Here is a 20,211-nt window from a genome sequence, read left to right on the forward strand (position 1 = left end):
AATGGCTACGGTGTGCTACCGATTTTCCACCGCCTACGCCGCCTCCCTGCAGTGCTCTCTCCACGTCGCATCCACTGTCTATTTGTTTAGTGCTAGCATTTATGCACGGCCCACGGTGATCCACCTCGGTACAGCATCAAACAGTATGAGAAACAGTAGAAATATGTACATTTCATTTGATTAAATGGCTCGCGAACGCAAGAGAGGGGAAATGCGATTCACGTTCACCGCTTTTGGCACTTCCGGAATCGGAAGGTAGGGGGGGACCTTTTCCGAGTGACAAAACCACCCCGAAAAGGGGTCTAGTTTTCAAAGTGGTCGTTTCAATGTTTGAATTTATTTTGGCCATCTGAGCACAGGAAAGAAAACCCCCAAAACCGCACCGAACAATGGACGCAATGGAAATGGAAAGTCGCCGGGCCACAAACGAACGATTAGCGGACGGAACACTCGCGAATCGGTCCTATTCGAAAAGAAAGGTGGCCTAAACCTTCACTCTTGAGTTGGGTTTTGTGATTTAGTTTTAATTTTGGGTTTCACCTCGAAAAAGCATTCAAGTCCCATTTATTCTAATTTTGTAGCATTTTTACCAACGTTGGGTTCTATAAATTATCACTAATTTAAAGGTCGCATGGATGAAGCTGTAATTTTGATTTGTTTTCTCTTTCTCCTCCCTCATCTCTAGAATGCACACTAGCGCCATTCATCAGCGGATCGAGCTCGGAAAAGATCCCGTTCGTCTTTTTGCCCCACCGTGGCCAAATCGTTCATCCGAGTCGCGAGATTGGGTTTCCAGGTAAGTTACCTTCCAGTGTTAGAAAAAGTCTTTATCTGTTTCTTTCCATTACGACAAGTTTTTGTTTTTACATCCGATCGTTCTTTGCACCATCCCTCGGTTGATGAATAGTGCCACCATTAGGGTTCTTTCCTAGCGATCCACCTCAAACGATACAGCGTTGCGTTTTAATTTCGCAAACAATTACCCTAGCCTCCGAGGCAGATCCTTCGTTGATGCGCAACCTCGGCCACGGGCGAAGATCGGGCAGTGTCCCGTTCCCGTTGTGCACCTGCAGCAGTCGCTAGGGATAGATAACCTTTCACTGCAACAACCCTTTCTGGAGGCCCCCTGGTGCGATGTTTGCCGTAGACAAATTTGCTAATGGTTTGTAGCACTCGAGCGCGGATCGTGGACCGGAACGTGAATAAGAGGTGTGAAATGTCGAGGGGCAAATGCACTGAAGTGTTGGCTACGAAATGGGACTTTTAACCTCCGCGGACAAGTGCTGCAATTTGTCAGTGTGCAAGATGTGTGTGTGTGTCGATGTATGTTGTATTTTATCGCAAGCCACCGGTTTGTATTTATTTTGGTTTTATTTTTCAGCAGACACTGACACAGCTCCCAAATGTTCTGCCACCGTTATTCCTGGCACTTTGCAGGAGCATTATTTTGCGCTTTGCTTTCGCGCTGCCATGACAAGACACGCGCACTTAAATGGACAAATGAACAGATAAACACGCGCTTGTTTATGGCAACCTGCCCCCCTCCCGAGACGCATCTTTCGTGCTGATGGAAAAACATGAAGAAGCGAAAGAACGAACAACAGTGGAAAGTCATATTCGATGGCCTCTTAATTCGTGTCCACACTCGGCGCAACACCGATGCGCGCAGCGAAGGCAAATATAAACTACGTGTGGCCTATGCTGCCCATTTTCTTCGCACAATGTAGTCCGGGAACGACCCCATTAGGCAGGTCAGTAGCCGGGAACGCCCGGGGGAAGGCCGTAGTATTTGTGGCAGTTTATGCGCACGAGGCATAAAATGACGCGGAACCACGGCTTCCGAAGCTTCCGTGAAGGTTGTTAATGCAGACGCAACATAATGCAATGAGCGGTCGAGATCAGCGAGATGATGAAGAACCGAACGAGAATGAACTGCAGTTGACCGTCATTATGCGTCATTAACCTGCGGGTTTTTTTTTTGTTCCTTTGTTATCTTTTATCCGCCGAAGCATGATACCCGTCGTTTAATCACAGTTGTATAGTTAAGATCATTTAAAAAACTACAATACAGAAAAGAATAATGTTATTTTAATTCGAATGTATATAACGTGTTGATTTATAATTGTTTAGCTCAGGGATGTTTACCCAAACATGCAGCCCGCAATAACATTGAATGCCGCAAACGACCCCTTTGAAACAATACATCGAAAGTTTGGATTCTTGCGTATTGGCTTTCGTTTGAATAGCAAATCATTTTTTGTGAATGGTTTCACGAACTGCGAATTGCAAGAGCACTAAAAGAATGTCAATTTAAACAATTTTTATAAGAAAGTGATATACAACTTTGCATCACGCCAATATATAGCGGTTGACAAGAGCCAAGGTTGTACACAAATTTTTCGAGACAAGAATAAATAGTGTTCATAGAAAACAAACGTGATGAACTAAAAGAGCATTCTATATAAAATAACAGAATATAAGCTGAAGTAATAACGCATCTTTACTTTTCTAAAATCTTTACCAAAATGCACAATATTGTTGAACTGGAACATATATTTAAATAACTTAATTTGAATTCGTTCAAATTTGGAAAACCATTGATCAAGAAACCTTCTCTTTTACACGAAATTGTAAATTTTATAAAAAGTCATCTAATATAAAAAAATGTTAAAATGTAAAACACAATTGACTGTTTAGTTAAAACCACACTAATAAGAACATATTTTCATCAATCTAATCAATAATACGTTTTGACCCGCGAACTCATTTTGGTAGGAAATGCGGCCCGTGAGGTCAATCGAGTTTGACATCGCTGGTTAGCTACAGCCCTTGTGAAAATCAAGAAACTACTGTCTTTTGGAACAAATTTTGAAATCACAAACGTCAATCGATAACGTTGGGCATTTTTTTTGTTTTTCGAACAGCTTTGAACTTTGCCATCCTTTTGTCTTTTAATCGATCGATAATGATCGAATGAGAGTTTGCTAATTTTCGCAGCAATAAATGAATGCTTCAAAGTTTACGACCCTTTTAATGGGACCAAAATGTTCCTTTTCCCATCGTGACCTTTCATTAACCCTTTGCAAAATGATAGAAAGGAAGAATGGCCGCGTACCGGAATTGGCTGGTTGGAAAACAATACCGTTTTCCCACTTCGGGCCAGCACAAGTCACGAGAACACGTCAATTGCAATCAATCAGAAATCTGCATTTCGCTAACGATTCGCGAAATCCTTCGTGCAGATTCGAACGACGGGGAAGCGTTTATGGACGGTAGCTTAATTTTATCCACTGCCATAGGAAACCAGCGCATTTCCCACAATTCACTGTTGCGCCCAAACGGGATGCGACTAGCAACTGGACTTTGTGCAGCAACAAATCGTTAGCGCCAAACTGTTTCCGCGAGTTTGGGTGCAAAAAAAACACAGGACAAAATAAAACGTTTGCAAAAAATCCTCAAAGACACGCTGCCTGCCTGTCGTTATAAAATCACAACACATCTCAGCGCAAAGGCCTCACTCAAAGGTCTGCCAAATTTAAGCTCATTTCACATAAATTAACGGTGTTCGAACACGAGGCGCTCGCGAGACCGGTTTCGGTCACAAATAAAACGATCAGTGGTCCAATAAAATGTTTCAAACCTTTCAAATGCCTCTGTGTCTACAAAGTGGTTGGGCGAAACAGATGTTATGGGCCCCCAACCGGGCCCGGGATGGTCGGATCAAAAGGATCCGCAACCCACCGGGATCGATGCCGGAATCGCGCGACAAATCGGTGCAATCTGGTTTTTTCACACGATTCCGTTTTCGATGTTTGCTACTCTTATTTTTCTTTTACCCACCTGACAAAGGAAAGCTCTCGTGAAGTCAAAATTTTGCTTTGTCAAAATGGATAATTTATGTTTATCTCCTTTGCTACACGGAACTAAATACAACTCTTCCATTGCATTGTAATGATAACCAGGGAGATCGATCTTCGCAAAACAGGTCCTCCATCGAGTTGGAAAAATACTTTTATTTATGGCGTTACACATAAAACTTAGAGCATAAAACTTTTGCACGATTTATGCCAGTTGATTCCCCGATCGAACTCTGATCTGGGATTGTGTAGATTCACCCAACGAATGCCATCGACGTTGTTGACGCGATCGCGTTCTGATGGAATCGGACTTCGATCGGTATTTTACAATCAGTTGGGCGGATTTGGCTATTGTTTCGTCGGAAAGACTTCCCTCAATTTACATCACAACAATATTCGAACGGAGACGAATCAAACCGCTTTTCGACTAATGGAATCATCTAAATTGGGTTAACAGGTCTGGGCTGGACCCTCCTATCCCGTTTCTTAATCGAATGCCCTCGATCTAGGGATCTTGCGCACCTGATTGGGAAGCAAATGTGAAGTTTGAAGGAAATCTCCAACGGTCAAGAACAAAGAATGGCATTCCACTCCACCATATGACGAAAATGCGAACCGAATCAAGCAAGATCAAATGCAAATCAGTACCGGTGTGCGCTAGCCGGGGGTTCTCGTGGTTTAAGGCCCTTCAAGATGATTGGATACTTGAACCGTTTCAAGAACTCCCAAGGCAGGTGGAGGGACGACTAATAAAATAATAACAACGTTTCCTGCGCGCCCCATAATGTTATAATAGCAATAATCATGGCGAAGCTTTGCGTTAATCGGAGGAACGGACCCTACCGGACGTGCCCACAAGATGCAGCCGAGTGTGCAGTGTGATCAAGAAAAAAGGTGAGAAGCAACAGAGACGACCGTTGTTTGTTTGCTCGACTGCCGACGTCATGGTATAACCGTTGTTTCTAACAGTCAGGTGTTGTTTTGAGGGTTTTTTCCTGCTCCGGTCGGTCCCTTTTCTTGAAAAGAAAGACAGAGTGTACCCGAAAACATCTGAAAAACAACGGCTTCGGCGTGTTCCGATACGATACTTAAGAATTTCGCGCCAACTTACAACAGACTCGCTGTCGCTATCGCTTGACAATGGCCAGACCGTGAAGAGGTCCACTTGTCGGCTGAAACCCAGTTCCCCTCTGGAACCGAATGAAGACTTCAAACCGGGTGAAGTGCGATACCGTACGGGATCGAAATACCATGCGGAAGATTTCACAATTGGCGAAACCAGCATTAACGAACATACTTAATAAAATCTCAAACCCGTTGAATGCTTCTTGTCTAGAATTCCGAAGCAACAACAACATCCAAATTACTTCGCCGTGAACGGGATTTAGAAAGGAATCTCATTACAAGAAGTGCCAAAAAACATTGAAAACTGGATCGGAATGTGTTTATGCGAATTTAAAGAGTGACAATAAAGGAATAACAGGTTTAATTAAGTCTTGGTGGAGTTCATTTATTTGAACACGCATAATCTGAGCATTTAAAAGCACCAGAATATCCCTTTGGAGAAGTTAAACTAAACCTGCTGCTAACTTCTTTTCGATGGATTCTTTTCCTTCCCTCTTTCGACTCGCCCTCAGCAACGTTCCGGCATTAATTTGAACTCATAAAAAGGATAACGAACGCAACCATGGGCACACGTTGGTTGACGTTTTTCACGATTGCGCGCAGAGTGCTCGAGATTCATAAAATTGCATTCCTTCCGCAGGGCAACACAGCGCATTCTCTTTGGCTTTCGTTTTATTACTTCGAAAACCGATAATCGAAAGTAAGAGAAACAAGCGACAAAAAAATGAAGCCACTTTTTGAAACTCGCAGCTGATAAAGTCATCACTGCTTTCGGCTCGTTAGCAAGCGAAACCAATCGGAACAGCAGAACTGCAGTTTTCGCACTTCGACGTGTCGTATGGCATTATTGTCGAAAGTGCACTTGCCATTTTTATGAACGGTCCGCTCCCAGATTCGGGATTTGAATGCTGCCGAATAACTGAAGGCTGGCTGTTTACCAGGGGATTAAGTGCAGTTCCATTCTTTTCTTCCGAGACGTTTTGTTAAATCTGCACTCCATTCGGAATGGTTTGAAACCATTTTGTTGATGTTGTTTCGTTCGTTTGCTTTTTAATTCAACAACGATGTAATGTAACGATGAAAAACATCATTTGAACTCCAAGCGAAAGGTGGACCTGTTTGCACCGTTTGTATTTTCAATTAACGGTGGTGCCATATGGTTGCCATTTTATGCATTCCTTCCGCACGACAACGTGCTAGTTTATGGAATACGGCTGCAGATAAATTTAAAATCAAAAGAACCAATAATTGGAATACCAGTGTCGAAATAAGCATTACCATTTCAAAACAAAACCAATAAAAATCAATTGCTGTAAAATATCAACAAGTGCGCGGTACTCCGCGGGGTAAATGTGTTGAAATAATCATCCAAGACGTAAAATAATGACATCATTAAAGTAATTCAAGAATAGAAGCTAATATTTATTTTCTTTTTTTCAATCGGGTAGCTACATTTAACGAGCGCTTAGTATTTTAGCGCTGCAATTAAAAGCAATTGAGCAGTCTGTAAAAGCAAATGAGAAATTTATTTGAGTGAATTGTAGAAAGAAATGTAATGTAAAATATAAAAAATACATTCCTTCTGGAACAAAAAACATAAAAAAGCAAATCAAAAACTAGGGACAAACCATTCTCAAAATAATAAAAACTTTGTTTACTTTTGTAAATTTCAATCAACGGTTGAACATATCTTATTGTAAGAGGCACATTTTTCAGTTTTGCATGACAGTTTTGTTTGAACACTTAATATTTATGCATCAACTACTATTGCAAAGAACTTTATTTTTCAATCAAATAAAAGCATATTTTTGCATTAATTTTGAATGTATTTAGGTGAAATTCAAAGTACAAACAAGTAATCATAACACACTTCCACCTTTTCCATCCCCTTTCCTCCAGGTGTCAAGATGCCGATGTGTGCGGTGTCGGCCGCCCAGTACCTCACCACCAACGGCTGGGCCGAGCTGCGCAACCCGATCGACACCGACGTCCCGTTCCGGCTGTTCCGCGACGAGGGCCGCATCTACCTGCAGTGGCTCGGCGAGCCGGAGTTGCGCCAGCGGATGCAGGGCCGGCTCGTGCTGGTGCACCTGATGTGCCGCGACATGACGCCCCGCCTGCTGCTGCCGGATGGCCGGACCGCCCCGCACCACCACGGTATGTTTCGCTATTTTTGTTTTTGCCGTCTTCCCTTCCTTTGTTTTCCTACCAGTTCCTTAACATCCCAACGAATGCTTGCCTCGCCCGTGGTTGTTGCGGCCACGCTCCGGTAAGCGTCCGCCACTAGTTCGAGTGGAACACGGCGTGTTACAATATCGCACGCCAGGGTGAACATTCGCGCGAGACAGGCGGCGGGAATAATTAGAACCGCCGGTGATTTTCCACTTACGCGAAGCCACAGAACCGAGGCAGGGAAAAGGAAAAAGGCCATTCAAGTAACTGGACCTCGCGCGCTCCGTCTTATGTTTTTACTCCTTTTTCGTTTCGCCTTCTAAAAACCGACGAGTGCAGTATGGTGAGGTTTCATGTTCGCCTTACCGCCGCGGCTGTCTGCCAGTGCGCGCCCCGTGTCAAACTTTTACCTTGGACAATGAACCCTCAAGGCAAGGGGGCGGAAAGAAGCGCGATAAATTTATGATGAATCACCTTTCGCGCCGCCCCCCTGCGCTCGTTTCCCCCTGGCGGGCAACAATCTGTTGGGATGGGACCGGAACGGGGAGGGCTGGACGGCACCTGCCAGGCAGCACCTTTCCTTTCAGCGCCGCCATTTTGGTCAAAGTGCTAGCTTATTTTGTGGGCTCATAAATTCATTAGTTTGTTGGCTTTGGGAGTTAGGGAGCGCGTTGGCAGACGCGGATAGATTAAGGGTTGCTTCATAATTTCACCGACGTCGAGCGAAGATGTTCCGTTCACCTATTTATTTGACTTCTCTTTCGTCTGGTGCTTTTCCTCCTATGCTTCGACCCACGTGCCATATCCGTGAAATAGCATCGTTTTTAATTTACTCTCTGTATGTTGATCGACTTCTTTTCACAAACACGCGAGGTCATGCCGCGCCAGTTGCAGCACCGTTCCTCCCTTCCACAGATTGTGCCAGACCTGATAAGACCCGGATGGTTCCTTTGCCCATGTCTAGCATTTTCTATTAAACCGAGAGCGCGCATAATTGTTCTGACCAGATCGGCTCGCGCTAAATAGATTGTTAGCCGGGAGGCTCCGTGTGGAACGTTAACGCTCTATGGCGCGCTTTCCACAAACGGCAGAAAAAGGCCACCGGACGCGCGATAAAAATCAGTATACCACTGTTCCATATTTCACTCATCAGTTCACGACCTTATGAATTATGGTTGCCCTTTTTTGTTGAGCGGTGGAAAGCATGAAAAACTGGGGAAAATCAAAACCAGGGGAAGAAGCACCTTTCCATCAACGGGTACCGGAAGCGCTTAGAATGGTACGATTGAAGTCAATGGATCGTTTTGAACTGGGGATGCTTTTGTGTAGCCTTCTAGGGGTTGAATAATTGGATAATCAATCAATTTTCGATCATCTGCCTCGATAGCAGACACTTTTTCATTTGCATTTTCACGTTACTTTGGCTGGTTCAATCACTGTGAATTTATGTTCTATTTTCTATGTTATGCTTATGTATTAGCAGTCGTTTTGGTTGTTTAAAATTCAGTCCGATTGATCAAACTTTGATTTAATTTTGTTTAGCAATCAGATTAGCATTTGTTCTCTCATCTATTTGTCTGAAAAAACATTTACATGATAATTCAAATGCAAAAACAAGAAACGTTTCTTCAAGGTAGAAGAAATGATGGTATAAATTTGTGATGAACATGACAAGAATACAATTGCGTAATTTATAGCTATTATGCAATTTATAAAGTAATAATTTATTATGTAATAATTTATAGCTATATTCTCTTATATTTTTTAGACATCTACTTGATTGTTTTTACTACGATTATCTCAATAAACATCATAGGGGTAATATTGTTATCTACAGATTTTAGAAGAAATCCTCCTCCTCGAGGGATTTTCCCTTAATGAACGATGCATAATTTTCCGCCCTTCTCGCACGCCTATTTGCCGCACTCGACAAATGGTGCGATAAAAACGAATGACACCGTTGATATTTTGTAATCAGTGAGTTGGTTATTTACGACGCACTCCCAAGCGGTACGAATGCAAAAAGTATGATACCCTCAGGCTGCGAAGGCTGGTGGTGTAGTAACTTTGTCTTTCCATCCCTGGAAACCCTTAAGCTTTCGTCGAGTTCTCGCTGGTAATGTTGATGATGATTGGGGGTAAGGAGGACTAGAGATGTATTCTAGCTATGGCTAGTGCCTTCTGCGGCGAGTCCTTCAACATTTATGCAAATTTAGAATCATATATGTTAGCTTGATTTCTTTGCACTTCTTCCCTCGTCGCCGGGAAGTTGAACTTCTCCAGGCGATGCAATCTATACCGGGTGGTAAATGTACTGCATGCTTGTTTGCTCCGGTATCTTCCACCACCCCGGGGCATCGCCATCTTCCATCCTGTGTGGTAGTAGGGGGATTTTATGAAGCCTTCGATAGCATAATGTTCATCGTTTTTTCATCCAACTTTCCCGGAGGGCTCACAATCACAGGAACATCGCCTGGATGTTTCCGTTTGCTTGTATGAGTGTGTAGGAGGCGAACATGCTGTATGTGGAGCAGTGGGCAATAAAGCAAAATTACTCCCCCTAGTTAGGAAGATATTAATTTTGCTCTATTTATTATCGGTCGTGTACGTCTTCTTCCCGTCGGTGGTGGCATCTTGGCGAAAAGAGCCTCCTGTTTTTTTCTCACCACAGATCTACATCATCATGCGATGTACACCTCCACCTCGCAAACAAAAGAGCGGACGCCAGGATGCACCGCAGTACGCAGGACTCCTGTGGCAGGACGGTAGTGTTTGCGGTGGCGATCTATGATTTATGATGTGCAGTGCCAACCCCCCGCATCGAACTCGCCAGTGCAGCTTAACAAATCGTGATCTTGCTGAGGGCTCGTGCGTTAGAAATGTGCAACGAGAGCACCCGATTCACCTTGGCTCCGTGTACGTGTGGGTGTGCGTTTCTTTCCTCTCTTTTATTATTACTATTTCAATTATTACCACGACCCATCCCACCCACCCACTTACTTGATTGCACGTAAATTAGGGAAATTTATTGCGACGATGAAGAAAATGGTTATTTATTCGCTCTATCGCCAACCGAAAATCTCGTACCGGACCAACCCCGTCAAAAGGAAGTGTTTCGCTTCTGAACGGATCTGCGGGCATTTTCCTTTTCGCCTCACGCTAATTCCGTCCCCTTTGGCCAGAAGCAAAAGTTGATAGTTGATCTGTTCATTACAGCGTTATTTTTCCATGTACTTGTATCCTTTCAAAGTGAAATAGTACGATGAAAACAGAATGGAAAGAAGTGCACGGGATCGATATGATTGGCGTGGCGCGCAATGCGGTGCAAAGAAAAACAAAAACCACAAGCACAATTAATAAAACACCGATGTCGACCGACGACGTTGTAGTCATAAATTCAACACAAAAGCGCAGCTCGAGAAGGGAAGCGTGTGTTCGCTCTTGGACGCATTTGCACTATCCGGGGTTCCATCTTTCCAACTTGTTCGTTTATTTAACCACTGTTTTATTTAAATCGTCCTCCTCTTTATTCATTTCCTTCCAGATGACATGCAGATGCCGATGAATCAAAACATCTTCACGCCGTGCATCGCTTTCCGCGTCGTCGGAACACCCATTAAATACGTCAACAGTAAGTAGCCTTGCGCTTGCGCTTGCGATAATGTCTTGTTCCGCTTTCATTTGCATTTTTAAATTTTTTTTGTTACTTCGCTCGAGGCGGACTTTTTTATCATTGTCTTCCTGTTTTTGTGCTCCATTTTGATTTGCCCACCTGTTTTTGATAAACTATAACTGTTGCTTTTTGCCTTAACTTTGTGATTTCGAAAAAGCTTTGTAGATGCTGATTTGAGCATGTGATAAAAAAAAACCGCAGCCCATTTTGTTTCGAAGTGTTTTTATCATTCAGAGCCAGTGAAAGGAGCACACAATTTGCTTATCGGCCTTTTTTATTATTTTAACAATTATTGTTATTTCTTCACCATTTCATCCATTCTTTGGAAAAATATTCATCTCGAACAATGCTCTAAAACGAATGTAACAATCAAAATCTAATTGATTTTCAACTAAGCTGGTGATGATGATCTGAAAAAAGCATTATCATTTGTATATCGTTTGAATAATTTTCACTCCCTTTGAGTAGTGAATAAACTTTTCAATTAAATAATTAAACTTGTTAAATGACAAAATTGCTTACAATTCACGATCAATTAAAGAAAACTTTAAGGATTGCTTGCTATAAAAATATACACACGTTTGGTGTTTCTGTGATTTCTGCAATTGCACAGCATTCAGCTGATGTTCAGAAGTAAACCACTGTTTCACACGCACAATGCCAAAGTGTGGTGATGAAAACGAAAGTTACAGCCTACCATCGCCATTGAATCGTCGAGTCGTTTGACGAAGCGCGGTGTTACTTCTCTGCCAACACCACCGACGAAGAAATAATCACTTCCTGCCATAGGTCGGAACGACGCGGGAAGCGCAAATACCACCCCACCGCAAAACATATAATAATCATTCATAAAAGTTCATCGGACGCCTCGCTGGCCACCGCGGACGCACTCGAACGTGTAATTGATATATTTGCTCTAGCTGCTCGCACGCCCGAAGCTTCAAGCATGTGCCGGGCGAGCATCTTCACCACCGAAGAAGCACCAACTCGAGGCGTGAAGAAAAACAGGCACCCACAAGTCCACAATACACAAACATTGTATGCAAATCGGTGTGCATTTCGGATGGCGCAGAAAAACATTCGCTTCGCGCAAGGAAAGGAATATATATTTAGTTCAGTTGCACCCAGAAGGGGGCACATTAAAGGGCAGGCCCATCAGCATCTCATCAGTGCCTTTGGGAGCTTGCGCCATCGGTACACATGTTGTTTTTCCCATTCCGCTTATGCTATTTTTCTTTAGCTAAGCGCCACTTTGCCACCGATCGGTCCGAAAACGCGCTCCATCGTGGGCGAACGAAATGAAAGCGAAAAAATCGAAGCCCCAATTAAGGGAGAAAGGTCGTAATTACGGCCGGACCGAATTTGTGGTAGAACTAAGCCCCACTAGAGAGCTGCTAGAGCCCTAACCGGATGGTGGCGTACGTGTGTGTGGCGCAAGAGAGCTGATTTTTGCACTCGCTCCTAATGTTGCACATTTTCGACAATCGTTTAGAAATCATGAATCAACCGTAATTAAAGTGCGCGTGATCAACGACCGAATTTCACTTAGTTTCATTTTCTAGAGCACCATCTGCCGTAGTTATTTCCTCGCAACTGCTAGCATCTAAAAACTATTCGTAGGTTGTAGGCGGAAGAAGGTCGTTCCGAAGAAGCTCGCTCGACCCAAATCGAACGGAAGATTTTAAATTAAAACATGAGCCCTTTTCAGCGGGTCACTCCTACCGTAGGCATGGTCGGAAATGGTCAACAATGGGTCATTTATTTCACTAAACATCGTCTAAACATTCCGAGCGGGGAAAGTGGTGCAACGGTGACCGTGCGAAGGAAAAATTATTTGTCGCACGGAAAAGTGTGTTTGATGCTGACAAAATGGTAACGCAATATCGCCAAACGGATAAAGGGAAAGGGCTCCATACGGGATCGCCGCTGGAAGAAGCTATCGTAAATTATGCATTCCACTCCGGTAACTCTTTCCCGTTTTCCTCGACCCGAAGTAATAACGTTTTCCGACCATTTCGGTTTGTGTAGAACGACGGGTTACATTTTCTTGAAGAAGAGGAAAAACAAGGTCTACACACCCTGCATGAAATGATCATCTCTCACGGGTGGAACGAAAAATGGTCTATCGTTTACAGAAGTACACAACCGCGCCGCCGCCAGGCGGAAAAGCCACGAAAGAATTACCACGAGGGAGGGGCAATAAAGCCGACCGAAAGCGCCATTCCAACGCGACAAAGCTGGCGATCGAGCCGGACTAAACGAGCCCCCTCGATGCTGGAGACCGCAAAGGGCTCAATTTTTCCATTCCTGCCCTTTTTATTGGTTCGTTTTTATTTATTCGCTTCCTTCCCGTGCCGGAGACTTGAGGTGCTCGCAACGGTGGGATTTACAAGCGACGAACCCCGTCGTCGAAGCGCCGAACGCGTGAGGTTCAGCGATTTGTTTTCTTTATTGTCCTCCATTTGGTGACTTTATGAGACGTCTTACTCAATTGGTGTGGCTCCGTTCGGCGTGTTCTTACCGCGGCAGGATCTAACACTTGCTACTACGGCATATTTGGGTAGCGAATTCCGAAACCCCTTGTAAATGGAATAGCACTCCAACTAAAAACGTTTCCTGTCTTTTAGAGCATGACGCAATCATTTTAGGTGCTCTACATCTAATCAGAAGGTTGGGATTGTAGGAGAAGGTTCGAGAATAATGTAGCCCATATTTTTTCTTTACACACGAGATTGTTGTGGCAAGAGATCAAATTTAGAACTTGATTACCGCATTACACATTTTGATTTCGCGCATTAAGGCAGAGAACTGGTCGTAAAATGTAATAGGTACTCATGATACCGACAATTGGCTTACAAATTCGTCAATAAATTGAGCGTGAATCGTTTTATACTAGCAACATTTTCCTCGGTTTTAAAATTTAATACTTTTCAACCTTCTACACACAGTTCCATTTTAAATGCACTCAGAAAAGTTCTTAGAATTCAATTTATGTAACAAAACCATTGGTTGGTAAATGGTTTGGGATCCGGTGCAACATGAGGCCCCATATATCGATCTTTGATAGTGGCCATTCACCCCCCAAACAACTCCTACCCTACCTCCTAGTGGTGCCAACCGGGATGCGAGTAACCTTTGTGAAGATCAGGTAACCAACCCTGGTGGGAACTTGGGTCGTATGCTGACAGGGAAAGGGGGGCGTCTACAGGGTACGCTCTGTGGGCGCTTTGTGAGCGTCTGTTCACCAGTGGTGCGGCTCACCAATCTCCACGAGCGTCTGTTCTCCAATAGGAGCGGCTCGGAACAGCGTCTGATCTCCAGTGGAGCGGCTGAAGCTGAAATGCGGAACCTCGTCAGCTATACCCAAGGTGGCAATCCCATCACGAGGTGTAGGCTGCGCATCCCTAGTAAGGAGGCCAGCCGAATTAACTTATACTACGAATGAACAAATAATGCAAAATACGTATCGGAATAACGGATCCAGACCCACGCTACGAATAAAGGACAATGATTGGAAGCTTGGGACTTGGAATTGCAGATCTCTCAACTTCGACGGAGCTGATCGTCTTCTATATGACGCCATAAACCCTCTCGGTTTTTCTATTGTTGCGCTGCAGGAACTTTGCTGGAGAGGAAGTAGAGTGTGGAAGCCTCGACAGTGTGCTGCCACCATTTACCAAAGTGGTGGCAGTACCAACGAGCTCGGTATTGGCTTTATAGTGATGGGTAGGATGCAGGAACGCATTATTGGATGGAGACCCATTAATGAGCGTATGAGTGTGCTGCGAGTTAAAGGGAGATTCCGCAACTATGCGCTCATCAACGTACACTGCCCTCATGAAGGAAGGCCCGATGATGAGAAGGATGCCTTTTATGCGCTAATGGAGCAGGCGTACGACAGCTGCTCGAGGCGTGACATCAAGCTTGTTATTGGGGATATGAACGCGCAAGTTGGCAGAGAAGAGTGTTTTAAAGCAACCATCGGGACTCACAGCCTGCATGCTTGCTCTAACAACAATGGTCATCGATGCATCAACTTTGCAGCCTCCCGCGGAATGGTTGTCCGCAGCACCTTCTTTCCTCGCAAGGATATCCACAAGGCTACCTGGAGATCACCGGACCTACGTACCTGCAACCAAATCGACCACGTGCTAATTGACGGCCGCTTTTTCTCGGACGTCACGAACATTCGCAGCTATCGGCAGCCTAATGTGAGTTCTGACCACTATCTACTCGGTGTCTGCATGCGATCAAAGCTAGCAATGATCTACAAACCCCGGGTCGCTAGAGCGCACCGTTTCAACATTGACCTGCTAAAGGATAATGAAGTGGCTGTGCGCTACGGTCAGACTCTCGAGGCGGCACTTCCATCAGAGGATGAGGCCTCTACTGCACCAATGGAGGAGGTATGGACTAAAATTCGCCTTGCAGTGGAAAGTTCAGCTTCCAGCAGTCTGGGTGCTAGAACGAGGTCACGAACATCAGACTGGTTTGATGCGGAGTGTCAGCTGCTCGCTGACCAGAAGAACTTTGCCTGGGGTAGAATGCTCCAAGCTGGAACGAGAGCCAACGTGGAGCAGTATAGGGTTGCCAGGAATAGGCTGGTTTCGGTCTGCAGGAGGAAAAAGAGAGCGCAGGAGCATCGAACTGCTGAGGACCTTGAGCAGCTCCACCGGTCTGGTGACACCCGAAAGCTCTATGAGCTTGTTAACCGGGAACGTAGGTCTAGTGAGCCTGCCATAGACATGTGCCGGGATAGGGAGGGTGGATTGCTCACCAGCTCTGGCGAGGTGGTTGAAAGGTGGAGGCAGCACTTCGAGGAGCACCTAAATGGGGTTAACTTGAATAGGAGCATGGATGCGGAAGTACCTCTTGGGGCACCTGGGCACGATGATGATTACCCGGTTCCATCCTTGTACGAAGTCGTGCAAGTGATGCGGAAGCTTAAAAGCAACCGAGCTGCGGGTGATGATCAGCTCTCTGGTGAGCTCTTCCAGCACGGAGGGGAGAGCCTAGCTCGAGTGCTTCATTTGGTGATCGGCAACGTTTGGGAGATGGAAGAACTACCCCAGGACTGGATGACCGGTGTCGTTGTACCGGTCTTCAAAAAAGGGGATAGGCTGGACTGCGAGAACTACCGTGGCATTACCATACCAAATGCCGCCTATAAGATCTTCTCTCAACTTTTGCTCCAACGGTTGCTGCCCCTGGCCGAAAACTTTGTTGGGGAGTATCAAGCCGGCTTAATGGATGGACGCTCGACAACTGACCAGCTGTTTACGCTCCGGCAGATTTTACAAAAATGCCGTGAGTACAACTGCAGAACGCATCACGTCTTCATTGACTTCAAGGCGGCCTATGACAGCATTGACCGGCAACAGCTGTGAATGCTGATGAAGGAGTTTCAGTTTCCGAACAAGCTGATCAGGCTGTGTAGGGCGACTATGGGCAATGTGATGTGTTCTGTAAGGGTCGGTGGTGTCGCGTCCGCTCAGTTTGCTTCCCAGAGAGGGCTGAGGCAGGGGGATAGCCTTTCATGTATCCTGTTCAACGTGGCCTTAGAAGGTGTGATAAGGCGAGTAGGCATCGACACGCGAGGTACCATCTTCTGGCGCTCAATTCAACTCCTGGGCTACGCGGACGACATTGACATTGTTGCGATCAACAAGAGGACAGTTGCGGAAACGTATGCTGGACTTAAGTCAGAAGCTCAGCGAGTTGGACTCCAGATCAACACGTCAAAGACAAAATACATGCAAGGATTAGGGTCTAGGGATAACACCCCAGATACCTTTCCCGGCATCACCTTGGATAACGACACTCTGGAGGAGGTGGGTTCCTTCGTATACCTTGGATCCCAAGTCACATGTGACTCGGACACATCCTTGGAAATTCGGAGGCGCATCCTCGCTGGAAATCGCACCTTCTGTAGTCTACGTAAGTGGCTGCGATCTGGTCGTGTCTCCAGGCGAACAAAATTGACGCTCTACCGGACTCTAATAAGGCCCGTTGTGCTCTACGGACATGAGACATGGACCTTACTGGAAGGCGATCTGCGCGCACTTGGCGTTTTTGAACGCAAGGTGCTACGTTCGATCTTCGGAGGGGTGCGGGACGCGGACGGCGCTTGGAGAAGGCGGTGGAATGATGAGCTGTACGAGCTGCTAGGTGATCCCCCAATTGGTGTCCTGGTGAAAATCGGGAGACTAAGATGGCTGGGACATATAGCGAGGAGGCCTGCTAGCTATCCAGCCAGGGAGGTCATCGAAAAGGACCCAACAGGCACGCGGAGGAGAGGGGCGCAGCGAGTACGATGGCTTGACCAGGTCGAGGCAGACTTGCGGAGGATCGGTGTTTCGAGTTGGAGATCTGCAGCACAGGACCGGGCGTTATGGCGCAACATTTTGTTCACGGCACGAGTCGACCGACGGCTCTAGTCCGTTATATATATAACAAAACCATGTTTATGTAAAGTAAATCTACGAAACTTTTATTTTAAAATCTAAAGTTTTAGAATTTTGGAAGAAGAAATCTTAAATTAACTATATATTAGTAAATGTATGCATCAAAAATGGACAAGTAAGACGTACATAAACAGTGGTTAACTATCAGCCCTACTAAAGTAGCGATTAGCTCCTAAATGCCTGAAAAACAAGTACATTTAAGTATACCGTTTGCAAGAGGAATTTCGCTGCTGAAAAAAATAGGGAAATGAACATGAACCTAGAACACTTGCATAACGTATCTTTTCACCATTTACGGCCACTTATTGAGCGACGCCAATTACACTGTCGTTACGAGTGCACCCCGCAATGATGAACATTTCCGAGCAGGGTCACTAGTGAGCCGTAAACTTCTGCAATAAACCGTGCTATTAATTTATGGTATCGTTTTGCCATTACTCATCCCAAGATGAACCCTTTTCGCCTCGTAAAAACGGCCCATAAACGCGGGTCAAATTGAACCAAGTGCCGGCATGTGTTTTATTCGCAATCCATCGTGTAAAATACCACCTACTTGGGTAGTGCGGGTAGAATGCGGTCCCGATCGTATAAATCTCGTATCGATTCGCTCGCCGAGCGGCACAATCGACGCACCATTTACAAGCCAATTGCGTGCCGCTGATGGTGCCGCTACGTGGGCTCGAAAGGATAATCCCATCTTGAAAATCCCCCTCTACGGTAATGTCGTCGGGCGCGCGATCGGTTCGAACGATCGCTCATTAGCGGCCGGCAACAAGTGTGCCATAAAGTTATTCATGCTGAACTGGTTTAAATCGTCCCTGTTTCCCGGTTGGATTCAACAATCGGACCAAATTCCTGGCCCCTTCAACACCTGGAGTAAAAACACACATTAAACATAAAAAAACCAGATCCCGGAGGGAAGACCCACGATTGAACCATTTTTTATTACGACCACAACAATGAAATGTTGCGTTGAAAGTGCTATAAACTGGGGAGAGTAGCTCGAAACCTCGCGGCCAATTATGTGCCAGTTTTCGGGTGCGTATAGCAACCCCAAGCACGCTCGGAAAAACTCCCTTCCCTTGGGTAGCAGGTGCGAGACGGATGGAGACATTCATAAATAACTCGACGACTTGAAAAGCTAACGGCAGAACGATCCAACGCGGCAATTAATTATTGATGATCCAGCTGAAACGAGGCGGGACTTTGCTTCACTATCCCGGTTTCAGAAGCTTATGGAAAAATTAATTCCGGTACGCAACGCGCCCTAGGATGGTGGATTATGTAACCAAACCACGGGCTGGAGTTATAACACCATCCCGTCTGGCTCGAATCCGCTGCAATTTTGGATGCACGAGCATAAAACGATCGTAGAATTGCATCGTACAAATTGGTGCATCGGATTCTCTACTTTGTTTTATTTTTTCCCTTTTTTTCCATCGAAGCCAGTACAGAAGTTGTCGTACAAATGTTACGAGGAATTCCGTGCACCACTTCGACACAAGTCGACAAAGAAAATGGGAAACTTTTATGACTCATCCCGAACCGTTTTGTTCTCCCGACCCCAGGGTGAATTTATTTGTTTATTGATCGGATCGACATTTAATTATTACAAAACGAAACCCACCAGGCGACTAATGCTAAGCCGACGAAAACACCGATCGGATTATGCTAATTTTCGGCTGGCAAGAATAAGAGAGGAAATCAAGAAGTCTTTGGGGATCGATTCTTGAAATCGAATGGAAAGCGAGAGAAGGGGAGAACAAAACATTTCTACTCTTATCCTTCATCATGTTGTTCTATTCCGCAACAAGCGATTGATCACTAATGATCCCATTTTGTTAATACAGTATCGCTGTAAAGTTTGGCAAGTTTTTTTTTCGTTTTTCGCCAATGGAAATCCCACCCGGAGGCGACGGTGATCACTGATCCACAGTTTCGGGCGGCATTCTCGAATTTATTTGCGGTGGGCAGTAAAGCTATTTTATTATAGTTTTAGCTCCGATTGCGACTTTTTTTCTGCCTGGTTTTTTTCCCCTCGTCACGTTGCTCCGAAAGATCGTCAACCCTGTCGTAAACGCTGTTCGGAACGAAGCAACCAGCTGAAGTTTTACGATGAACATCTGCATTCTATCCACGGCCACTTAGGCGATGTTGTCCAATAATTAAAATCTCCAGGGAAACGAGAGGAAAATGCGGAAAACACGGTGTAGTTAAAAGGCGCCATGATGCAACCGATCCACACACCGGGGTGGTCTCTACACCCTTGTTGGCTTATGATTTTTGTTAAAACTTAACGTTTCCCAAACACTTCCGTACCCCGGCGACCAAAGGTTGATGAATCGGTTTGAATATTCCAATGGGTTTTTTTTTGTGGCGAAAGCACCGGTGTACAATGCAATGAAACATGAAAACCACAACAAAATAACACCGCACGGTGACTCTGGATCTCCTATGTACTCTGCTTTCGTTCCCACCATTAAGCTGCACAGCAAAGAGTCCAAACAAAAACACACCGAAACGGTCACTTTAAACTCACCAACATGCTACATATTTCACGCGCAATTGGAGAAGGCCGGCGGCGAGCATATTTACGTTGCCGCCGGAGAACACAATACCACAAAGACGGGCACAGGGCATTTCACTTTCGAGACCGCTCGCCGCGGCAAAACAAACATCGTGGACGTGTGAAAAGAAAAAAAAAAAGGTAACAAAGAGCGGCGGGCAAAACGGAACCGAACCGATCTCCGATGTCACAACACAGGGAGGATGATCGTTTTCCACTCCTATTTCCGCTTTCCCAGCGGGTGAACAAAACAACAACCTGCAAGTGTCATAATTCATACCAACAGTCAGGTGTTCTGGCGCTCCGGCATCAGTGGTTGGAAAAACACGTCATATGGGGCCACCTTAAATCACC

General features: G+C 45.2%; 1 protein-coding gene across 1 annotated transcript in view; it reads left to right on the forward strand.

Annotated features, from left to right (window-relative positions):
* Positions 1-20,211, forward strand: part of LOC131294054 (uncharacterized) — a 46,137-nt gene that overhangs the window by 18,713 nt on the left and 7,213 nt on the right. The window contains exons 4-6 of the mRNA XM_058322101.1: positions 686-796; positions 6,882-7,139; positions 10,699-10,785. Coding sequence (XP_058178084.1) covers positions 686-796; positions 6,882-7,139; positions 10,699-10,785 — 456 coding nt within the window. The remainder of the gene's footprint in view (positions 1-685; positions 797-6,881; positions 7,140-10,698; positions 10,786-20,211) is intronic.

Source organism: Anopheles ziemanni, chromosome 2, assembly GCF_943734765.1.
Source record: "Anopheles ziemanni chromosome 2, idAnoZiCoDA_A2_x.2, whole genome shotgun sequence".
Taxonomy (NCBI): Eukaryota; Metazoa; Arthropoda; class Insecta; order Diptera; family Culicidae; genus Anopheles; species Anopheles ziemanni.